This window comes from Cynara cardunculus, unplaced genomic scaffold, assembly GCF_001531365.2.
Source record: "Cynara cardunculus var. scolymus isolate 2C unplaced genomic scaffold, CcrdV1 Un_Scaffold_1642, whole genome shotgun sequence".
Taxonomy (NCBI): Eukaryota; Viridiplantae; Streptophyta; class Magnoliopsida; order Asterales; family Asteraceae; genus Cynara; species Cynara cardunculus.
The window spans coordinates 76,464-88,712 of record NW_020200821.1 but is presented as its reverse complement, the minus strand read 5'-3'; the positions used below and the strand labels follow the sequence as shown (position 1 = coordinate 88,712).

General features: G+C 29.0%; 1 protein-coding gene across 1 annotated transcript; it reads right to left on the bottom strand.

The window, feature by feature from the left end:
- Positions 1 to 2,221: 2,221 nt before the first annotated feature.
- Positions 2,222 to 4,393, bottom strand: LOC112502598 (rho GTPase-activating protein gacO-like). The gene is made up of 2 exons (XM_025106549.1): positions 3,234 to 4,393; positions 2,222 to 2,558 (listed from the first exon to the last, which is right to left on the bottom strand). The coding sequence occupies exons 1-2, from the start codon at positions 4,050 to 4,052 to the stop codon at positions 2,481 to 2,483; spliced, it is 897 nt and encodes a 298-aa protein (XP_024962317.1). The 5' UTR covers positions 4,053 to 4,393; the 3' UTR covers positions 2,222 to 2,480.
- Positions 4,394 to 12,249: the final 7,856 nt, after the last annotated feature.

The following is a 12,249-nucleotide window of genomic DNA, read 5'->3' as shown; positions in this document are numbered from 1 at the left end:
GCTTTGAAGACTAATATAAGTCATTTACACATGAAACACACATGAAACATTTTTCATGACTATAGAGTGTAATGAATATTTGTTTTTTTTTTCACCTGCAGCAACCCACGATTTCATCAATATATTTGATGAAATCTTCATAATTTGTTTCATTATTCATTATAGTTATCATTAAAATAATGATTTTTAATAATATAATTTCCTTATATATTAAAACGTTTCCTTTCTTCAATATTTATTTTATTTAATTTCTTTATATAATATGAATTAATAACTTCCATAATTACGAAATATGTGTACAAAATGTCATAAATACCCTTATAATTTAAATTTAATTGAAAACAAATGGAATTTTCTTATTGGTCGAATTTGGTTTACACGGTTTTTTAGAATTGAACGATTCGCATTTGAACCTGCCCCTATATATATATATATATATATATATGTGTGTGTGTGTGTGTGTGTATGTGTGTGTGTTAAAAGATGTTATTATAGCATATCCCTCCAACATCTTTCTCTAGAATGGAAAAAAAAGTAGAAGAGAGAATGTGAAATTCTTCAAATTTAGAGAACTCGTCAAAAATGATTACCACGAGAGAGAAATATTTTTTTATTATATTTTTTACTGATAAGAATTTTTGAAATCAAACTTTTGTGGTATGGGGGAGAAATTTAAATTTTATTAAATATATGAAACATTTTAGAAATATAATAATAATTGCATTCTCTAAAACAGATAAGTTGTTGGATAAATAAATAAAATAAAATAAAACTTCAAGCTTAAAAAATTATTTGAAATTGAATTATTATTATTTTTATATAAAATTGAACATCAAAATTTCTATTTTAGAGAATATGTTGAAAATACTTAAGGCCTGTTTGGTTTAACGAATGTTTAAGGAATTTGATTTCATGGGAGGATTTGGAATTGAATTTTTGAGGTGTTTGGTAACTTTGGTTTATAGAATTTTGAATGAAATTAAATTTCATTCTTAATAAATAATTTAAAAAAACAATTATACAGCTTTTTTATTAATTAATTATTATTAAAAAAAGTGTTTTAATATGTTTTAAATATTACTCAAATAAAACTTATGAAATCCTGCAAAATACCAGAATTCTAAATCTCATGTTTGTGATATTTCGATGGAATCGTAAGATTTTAGATCTAATTCTTTCAAATCAGACATATGATCAGAGTCAAATTCAATTCTAATCTCTCAAATCCTAACAAATCTTGCAAACCGAATCAGGCTTTAAGGTTTGATTTTGTCATTAAATTAATAAAGAAAGATTCATATACCATATATAATTAGATAGGTTCATTTAGGGGTGTTTGGGATTGCTTATTTGAAACAACTTATGTTTTTCTACGAAAGTAATTATCAACTTATTATAAATTAGAAGGGTTTAACTTTTACAAAAGCTTCTTATTACCGGTTTGGCACCGATATAAATTCTTTATCCAAACACTCAAAAATGTTTATTATCGGTGTCATACCAAAATAAGTCAATAAATTGTTTTTATAAGCAACCCCAAGCACCCCCTTTAGAATCACCCATTTTCCCACATTACAAGTCATGAGGATTAGAACCTCTAACTTTAGATCCACTTCACCTCAAAAAGAATGATCAAACAAATACCTCATAAGTTTGTATATATATATATATATATATATATATATATATATATATATATATATATATATATGTTCCTTTTGGATATTATGGATGTACAAGTCAGTTTGAACAAATAAACATCTAATGGAACTGAAAAAACTTAGGAGCTGTTTGACAGTTGCTGAATGGTTTAATACAGAATGATTAAATGGTCAGAAATTAGGGCGCTGAATGGTTATGAGAGACCCAAAATATAATGCAAAATGAAATATAATTATTTGGTAATTATTTACAACGAAATTAGGGCGAAGAATGGTTAAAGAGAAGCCCAAGATATAAAATCATTCAGAAGGTTATATAACTATTAAGAGGCAAGATTTTTTTTTGACAAACAAAATTCACCTCTTAATGAAACTATTAAGAGGTAAACAAACAACCCCTTAAACTGTGAACATCTGAAAACAAACTCAAGATGTTACCATTTGAGTTAACTTTTAAGGTTAATTCGTGTAGAGGTTGAAAGTAGAATTTTACACGAACACGTATCTTCGTTATAAGAGAGAACATGTAATCATGTTAAGAATGAAAGATTGAACTCAAATTAAGCTTCAAATAAAAATATGTTCAAAGGGTCATTTGACCTCTTTGAAGGGAAATGGTTGAATTCTCATAAAGGACAAAAGATAGATAAATGAACCATACCATAACACGATGGATTATTCTACTTCATCTATACAAGTTAGGGTTCTTCCATACGTTCGAACTTCTACCAAAAAAACAATCGAAGAACGACCCTTTTCTCTGCCCGATCTAAATTTTATCACTAACCAAATCAAACCACTCTAAAACGAATTAAATTATTATGCCTTTGGAGGAGCTTCCGATACTTTGTACGAATCAGCGGTTATAGAACCCAGCCATAAACCAGGAAACAGTGTCTGCAGAAATGTTAGAAATTGTTGTTAGAAATAACTCAAAGATCAAACACAAGCATTAGCAAGATCAATGATAATTATGGCTTGTTCATCAAAATTTCTAGCAGGAATCGAGAAAAGATGATAATACCACCAAGAATTACTAGTTTCTATCTTCGATTCTTATGGTTGGATCTTCTCTGAAGAATTCTTAATCCTCTCTATAACAAACATGATTATGGCTTGTTCATCAGCTACCCAAAATTCGAAATTTCTATTAGAAATAGGGAAAAGATGATAATAACAACAAGAATTTGTAATTTCTATCTCCAATTCTTATGGTTGGATCTTTTCCCCTGTTCTAATCATTCCAATTCTTAGTAATTTCTATCTTGTACTTCAACAATCCATTTCAATGTTTTTAGCAGAAATAGGAAAAACGATAATGACACCAAAGAATTATTAGTTTCTATCTCCAATTTGGATCTTTTCCCCTGTTCTAACCATGCCGTCGGTTAGATTCTTCTGAAAAAAATATATTCATAATCATCTCTATAACAACTAGAAAACCACAGAGTACTGGGAAAATCCAGAAATAAGCAAATCGAAGAAATCGTAGGATTCCCATAAGACGATTTGATGATTTGATTTGTTGAGAAATCAATTGAGAAAGGCAAAAAATGGAGATGGAAAACTTACATCAAGTTGTCTCTGAACCGTCCTTGGTCTCTTTTTTGGCCGCCGAGAAGGCTTCGATCCAGTCAATGAAAATATATCCTCTTCGATCTCGTCACGGGAAAGAGCAATCGAGAATTTCTGCTTCTTTGACGTCCCCAGATTGTTGTGATCGTTATTCTTCACTTCTGATGCTTGTTTATTAGCATTATTTCCATGAAAAGTTCTACTCTCCTGCAATGGCGATGAGCCGATCTTCTGTAAACCACCATTAGATTGCCGGTGGTTCATCGGCGGCCTTCTAGGCCTCAGATTCCAAGTCTTCGGCAGCGAATCTTCTTCGTTGGCTGCGGTGGCGTTGTCTGCTTGTGTAGACGAGCGATTTTCCTCCGCCACCGTGTCGTCATGCTTGATGTTATTGTTCTTCCGGAAACGAATACAGATCTTATTCGATCTTTTCCCTTTATTGTTATCAACAGATTTTGTTGATTTTTCAGACGACAATTTCCTGTTAGGTTTTTCAATTCCTTTCGAAACGGCGCAACCAGGTTCAGATTCCGACTCTGAGTCACGCATCGGCGATTGTTTGTGAAGAGGTGACGGCCGCCGCGAAACGTAAGACGGAGAGGATTGCCGCAATGGAGGAGGAATATGAGCATGAGAAATCGGAGGAGGAGGAGGAGGAGATTCACGCCATGGAGTAGACGGAGATCGATGAGGCGGCGATGATGATGAAGTCTCTCCGGCTAGTCTGCTACGGCCGCTGCGGTGGTTCTTCCATTTCAGATGAGGCAACGAGAAGTTGTGCAGCGGTTGAGATTTCGCTGGTAGTGGTGACGCCATTCCTTTCACACTCTTTCTACCTAAACCCTAACCAACTAACACCGAATCGATCAAAATCTTCGTCATTTCAATCAGAGAATGAATCCAATCAATACTCATCCCAAAAAAATTGTTTCAGCAACAAAAATCACAGACAAATCAATGGATATTAAAATCAATCCATAAAAACTGATTGCTACACTTGAAAATAGAAAAATCAAAACGAGTTGTCGAGAAATCGGATTGAACGAAAATGGGTGTGATGGATTTGGATTTGATGAATGGTGAAAAACTGAAATCAGATGAAAACGGAAACTTTTGAAGAGAGAATTGAAAGCGTTTACCAGCAATCAAAAAATAGAAGTGGGAAGAACAGATGAACAAGAGAAGAGAAGAGGAGAGGAGGGGGTGTTAATGGGGTTTGCAGGGCACGAAACATTTAATTGATTACCGATTATACCCTTATTGATTTCCATAATTACAAGATGGTATCTAAGTCGTGGGGGCGGCAACCATGGATTATGTTGGGGGTTAAAAAAGAGAGCCATTCTTGCTGGTCAAGCAAACCTACACCTTCTAATGTATTTCCAATGACTAAACTAACTACAACTTTATAACACCTTTAAACGTTATATTTTACAAACTAGCTGATAATTTATTTGATAGTTGATAAATAAATTATATTAAATAAAACTTAACTTATAAATATGTAAAATGATCAAAAATGACCCATCTTAAAAAATAATTAAAAGAATAAATAATATGATACGTTGACTAAAAGAATTTCAGTTGATTATTATAAATTTTGGATTTGTTAAACAAAATTTAGAAATCTATTAACACGTTTTTAAATTAAATACTTTATTAGAATCATGCAACACATTTTTATCTATAAAACAAAATAAGTCATTTTATGTAACTTACATAAATGTTTTTAAAAAATTTATATTTACTTTTTTATGACTAAATATATCGAATAATAATTATAAAAATAATTGATGTGATTAATATTATTATAAATAATTAATATTAATGTATATTGTGGGCGTTAGAGCATTGATAGGGGACATCCTGGACTTGAACCAGAGACCTCGCTCGGACTCAAATTGCCGACATTCATCACAGGGTAAACCTTTGTCCCACATTCCTCACTTGTTTGATTGTTGCTGAGCAGTTTTTGGATGAGAAATGGCGTAGTAAGCGACGAAATGCTTCTTATGTCCGCAGAAAATGGTATAGGGTAATTGTATTCTAGCTATATAATACATAGTTAAAATTGATTAATAATTCATATTAATTGATAGTTAATATTTATTAACAATAGTGATAATTATTTTTTTAATATTTATTAATAATTAATATTTACTTATTATTAATGGTAATAAATAATATTAATTGAAAGTTTTTTCTTCCGAGCCCGAGCATAGTGTTCTTTTTATGAGCCCAACTCAAATACCCTACTATTCAACTCGATTCTGCTCGTTTACACCCCCAAACCCACTTATTACAAAACATGGCGAGTCCCTATCTCCAGCCAAACATCAACGCTCACAACTCCCCGTTGTCGACCGCTTCTCCACCTCCAAACCCAAACCCATCTCCAAACCTAGAACTACCCCTTTCCCCTTCATCTACCCTATATCGATCGAACCATTTTCCACTTTGTGGACTGCAATAACAGTGAAGAAACCATCGAAACAGACAACAATGAAGCTTCCCCATACCTTCTTCAACGGACGACGACCCCACTATTTCTTCGATCTCTCTTATCTCCCTTCCCTAATGTCTATCTTAAACGAACAAACTGAAATTGACACCCATAACCCCTTTGTTCCCGTCGTTAGACTTTGCATCGTATTTTTAGAGTTCCATATCTTGATTGCAAAGGGTTCATTGAATAGCGTTTGAATTTTGGTTTGATTTTGATTTTAATTTAGGTTCCTCTATTAAAGTTCATGAATTGTTGGTTTGATTAGGGTTTTATTTATTACTATGTGCTCTGACCTTTTGGTCGTAGTAGATGACTGTTTAGGTTTTGTTACATTTAGGTAAAGTAATATCTATTACCTAATGTATGTCTTTATTATATAAGTAATATAACATATATTAGATTAAATGAATTAATATTTAATTTTTTAAAAGTAAAATGACAAAAAATTGAAAAGTACAAAAAACCCCCTTCATTTAATGGTCATTAAAATGATTGATTAAATCTGGATATTTTTACAAACCATAAGGGGACGTTTGGTTCGTAGAATAGAATTCGATGGAATTGGAATTCATCAAATGAATTTGACTTTAAGGGAATGGAATGAAATCCGATGGAATTTGACTATGCCTTGTGATTGCGTTTGGTTGCATGGAATTGAAATGGAATTCTTAACAGAATTGAATTAGGGAAGGAATATGTAGGAAAGAAATTGAAATCCTAGCATATTGCCATGGAATTGTAAAATCTGTGCGTGAAGAAATCGACTGGAATTGAAAGGATTCCATAGTCTTATTCCATGAACCAAACACTCTATTTGAAATTTGGTCAAAGAATTGGACATTCCAATTCCTTTCAATTCCCATAATCCAAACAGCTTCTAAGAGTTGTCTTATATCTTCAAAACTGTAAAAATGAAAGTGTTCATCTAACAAACCACAAGGACCAAATTTGTAGTTCACTTATTTCCAATTTTAAAGTTTGATCAATTGTTTGTTTGTTACATTTTCAAGAGGTTTCTAAAAAAATAAAAAAAATAAAAAAAAATTTAATTTAATTTAAAAATATATATTCCATTCTAATTCTTATAAGATCTTTATTTTGAAATTTCAACATTAATTATATTATTTAAATACTTTATACATTTAATAAAAAAATATTTTTCTTCCGAACATTTAATTTCAAAGATTCTTGTTTATTGAATATGATAAAAATATTATTTTACCTTCATCGTAATTATTTTTTGCCTTTTTGGGCAGTTCTTCAAATTTAGAAATTTTCATTTTTTTTCTATATTTTAAAGAAAGTTATTGAAAATTTATTGAAGCAAAATAACATAAAATCCCTAGAATTTCAGTTTTTTCTGTTTTAACAAAATTTGTTATAAATTCCTATATACACTTACAGGGTTACATCTAAGAGCAGCTGTAACAGATTTTTCCAAATGAAGAAACAAAATTCATAATCTTCAAAATAAACTGCATTCAACTTTAACAAATTCTTTATTTTGAAGATTACAACATCAGTAATGTTATTAATATATTTTATATATATAACAAAATATTATTCATCTCCCATAAACATTTAACAACAATATATTACAGGTGAGAACATAAGAAAAAGTTGTTTATCTAAAATAATCATTTTTGGGAATTCTGTAAATTTCACACACTAATGTTTTCTTTATTTTAAAAAAGGTTTTGAAAAATCTGTTGAAAACAAAATTTATCCAAAATCTTTATATTTTTTGATTTTAAAGAATTTATTAGAGATGCTTTAGATGTATATTTATATTAACTAGAAGGGTATCCGTGCAATGTATCGAGACACATCTCGATTTCAGTGTTTTGTTTTATTTATTTTTTATGTCGATATAATACGGTTTTATGTGGTCTTGAGAACGCGATAATTTTTTTATTTTTAATAAAATATAAATTTGAAAATATTATAAAATTTTGAAAAAAAATATATTAATATTTGGTATCAAATTAACCTTTTTAAAAATTCTTGTTTTTGGTGTAATTTCTTAAATTCAATTTTTTATTATAATTTAATTTAGGTTTAGTAACGAAGTAATTTAATTTAGGTTTAATAATATAATTTTTTATAAAGATAATAACTAAGTATTCTGTTAGAACTCAATGATTATTCTAATTATATTTTAGATTTTGTATATTATTCAATATTTGATTATGTTTATCTGCAGTTAGTTATACGAATTAAAATATAAAGCTTTAGTAAGTTGTACTTATACACAATTTACTTGTAATTTAAATTTTAAGTAATATGCATCAATAAACCATATTTCGTGCATAGAGAATAGTTTTTAAGAGTTTTTGTCAAATTCTTTATAATATAGTATAGATATTAACTCTAATGATGTGGTTTTCTTTTTCTTTTTTAATTTTTAATACAACTATTACAATTATTATTATTATTATTAGGTTTGTTACTTTGAATTTTATTATTAAATTAATCTCATTCTATTTTATTTTTACTTTAATGATATTATTAAATTAATTATTACTTGATTCCCTCATTTTTTACCATTTAAGTATTTTTTATGTTATGTTTTTCTTTAAAGTATAAACTTTTTATTTCAGAAATTTATTGGTTTTTTTTAAAGTGGAACTCGAACTTCAATAAGTCAAAATATCGTTTTTTAGGTTTGGATTTTGCTTGAAAACAAGACCTCGTCATTAATGTCATTAAAAATGTCCATTAGAGTCAGGGGTAAAATCGTTCAACCATATTTTGTCTCCCTTTTTGCACTTCTTATTGTTTTTTTTTTCTTATTTTTTGTAAAAACCATTAAATTATAAGGACCAACTAAGCAATTAACCGTAAAAACCACAAAATGGTCATCTTCTCTTACAACCCTCTGAAAACGAAAAAAAGGGTCATCAACAACCCCTACCTTCTCTTGAATCATACCCTCACTGGAAAATCACACCGAAAATCGTCCAAACTGAACCAAGATTTGTACAAAGCTAAATCGCCCACACACACATAATATACAAATCTAAATAAAAAATAATCAACCCAGATTTATAGAAACTTAATCAAACACTTCAAAATCCGATTTATACATACCCCCAGATTCATACAAAAACTTTCAAGCAAATTTAAAACTTGTTTAACTTAACGAACCGAGCTTCATAACACCAATGTTCAACTCAGGTCGTTCGAAAACTCTATTAAACTTCTCGAGTCGAGTCGAGTCGAGTCAAGCCATTCGATCAAACATTTTTTTCGAGCCAAACATGCTCATATGTTCATAAATCATACAATAAATATATAAAAATTATCAACCTCGAGCCTATAAACAAGTTAATCGATCGTGAGTTCAAACCCATAAACAATGATCGATCTTGAGCTCGATAATTCCAAAAATATTTGAGCTCGAAGTCGAGCTCTATATTTAAAAAGTTATTCGAGACTGAGCCTGGTATTTCTTTTTCGAGCCCAACTCGAATAACCTAATACTCGACTCGATTTTACTCATTTACCCTCGTAAACCCACTGGTTACAAAACATGGCGACTCTCCATCTTCGGCCAAACATCAACATCGACAACTCCCTAATATCAGCCACCTCTCCATCTCCAAACCCACCCCCATCTACAAACCCAGAACCAACCCGTTTCCCTTCATCCACCCTATATTGAGCGAACCATTTTCCACTTTATCAACTGCAATAACAGTGAAGAAATTATCGCAATAGACAATGATGAAGCTTCTCATACCTTCTTCGACGAATGACGACCCCTCTATTTCTTCGATCTTCCTTATCTCCCTTCCCTAATGTCTCTCCTAAACGAACGAACTAAAATTGACACCGTTAATAGATCTTAGTGAAGAGATCATAATATGAATTTGAAATAACAATAGGTCACATCGATAATAAAGCAGGAGACTTAAAATTCTATTAAACTAGATTCATAGAAAATCAAGACAGTTTACAATTCTCATTTCAAGACATAATATAAACAAAGTCCATCAATTCCTCTTCAAGTGTTCATGGGGTGGCCAAATGACACGAACTATGGACCAAATAAATTTAACCATGGTCAAATGGTGGGTAAATATTCTATGATCGATCCATCCGCCCTCGAGCCAATAAAATTGGCCTAGTCTCCGAGGTCGAGTTCAAAGAAGCCACTATTGGGCCTAACCTTGGTGGACCGAGTTCACCTAGAGAACGAAATGACCACAAAGCTACCATATAAGTCATCCCAACTAATGTGCCCATCAACTGGATGATACTGAAAACCAGGAAAATTAAACATGTGCCACTACCGGGATAACATTCATAAAAAATCAAGTTTCAATATAATTTCCAATACTCGAAACAACTTCAAATATGAGAATCAATTAACAGAACATGAAAATATTTAAATATAGCCTTGTTCTTGTTTTCTAACACGACAGGTTCCAAGTGACCGATAGGGCGGGACTTGAGATCAAGAGTGCAAGTTTTGAATTTTTATGAAATTAGTTTCAATGTTAATATTTTAAGTTTATAAACATTTTTTGGAACGTAATATTTTGGGTTGTAAAACATGCTTTTAAAGTTGTAATCTATGTTCGGAGTTTATTAATAGATCTGAAATATTTATATCTTTGTATTAAGTCCCGTTAGTAACACCATACGTTCCGAACCACGTGGACTTACAAAATTCACCCAAAATCTTTCATTTTCTTAATTTTTAAGACTTTGTTTGACAACTATAATCATGTGGTTTCTATTTTCTTTAACTTTTAGTAACACTTATTATTATTATTATCATTATTATTAAGTTTTTTACTTTTGAATTATTTTACTAAATTAATATCATTTTATTTTATTTTATTATTATTCTAGTGATATTATTGAATTAATTATTACTTGGTTCCTTCAGTTTTTACGATATATTAACCGTCCACTACAAGGATTTTTAATGGTTTTTTAATTTTTAATTGTCAATTTGGGTCTTTAATTAAATAATATTGATTGTGAATATCATTTTTTAATAATAAATTGGTTTTTGATAATTGCTAACGGCAAAAACAGTGAATAGTATAAGAAATTATAGAGTAATTTTTTTAGTAAGAAATTGATTTATGCGACATCATGTTTTTTTTTATATGTTTATAAAAAACCTGTGAATAATTTATTAAATGAGATTTTGGTTATAAAAAATAAAAATAATTTGATCGTTAATTAATATTAATATTATTTATTTATTTATTAAATTATTTGGTTGACGAGATTTCATAAAGTTTCGGAAAAGAAGAAAATAAGGATTAATATAATCTTTTTACTTTGTACTTTAATTTAACGTTCACATTTGATAAACATATTTAAATTAATGCTTTAACATTTATTAAATGTTGTATATTTGATATAATCTTTCGCTTCTTATTAAATAGATTAAATTTACACGAAACATTAAAAAATTAATTATAATTTATAAAAACTTATTTATTAAAATCAAAAATATTTTATAAATTAAACTAAATATTTTATTTAATTAATTTATTTTATATTAATTATAATTAATAAATCGTCCAACCATGTTTTGTCTACTTTTTTGCCTTTTTTATTGTTTTCTCTTATTTTTGTAAAAAACGTTAAATTAGTTGTGAAGAGATAACATGGATGATATATGTCTCTGTGTTATTTCAACCAATAAGATTTTTTTTCTTTTTCTTTTAGTAATTAAGGGTAAGAATGTAATTATATAATGAATACGTTAATTAAGAATATATCATTATCCTATTATATTGGGAAACATATTTTTTTATAATTTTTTTATTGATAATCAGTAAAAATGGGGTTTTTTTTAATTTACAATTTCTTTCAGAAATTTCAGGATCTCAAATTTGATCTTTTCAAAAGACGTTAGATTTTCAGAAAATTGCGTCCATGAAAATACGAAACCATAAACTATAAAATTATGAGTTTTTTCATTAATGGAACAATGACATAATGAACAATGAAATCATTGAGGTTTTCCACTGACGAAACCATGAAACTATGAAACCCGAGAACATGAAACATGAAAAATGAAACCGGAAAAACTAAAACATGAACTCGAAACATGAAACTGGAATTTTAGTTTTGGAAAAATATGAATAAGAAATAAATATTTAAATTGTTACAAAAAATATCATATATCATTTTGAATTACCGAAAATTAAAATTTAAACTGAAAATATAAATAAATATGGAAAAATATCTTTTGATTGTTTTACCCTTTTTCAATTTTAATTTAGATAAGGTGTATTAACTGTTTTTTCTTAACATAAATAATTTATATTCATTTTCAACCATTGATTAATAAAATAAAGGGTAAAGATGGGTTTGCAAAGTTTGTATTAATGACATCGTCTGCAAATTAAACCACCTCTATATATAAAATAAAAAATCTTCCATATATATATATATATATATATATATATATCTATACTATATTATAAAACATTTGGCTAAAACTCTTAAAAACTCTTAAACTCTTAAAACTCTTAA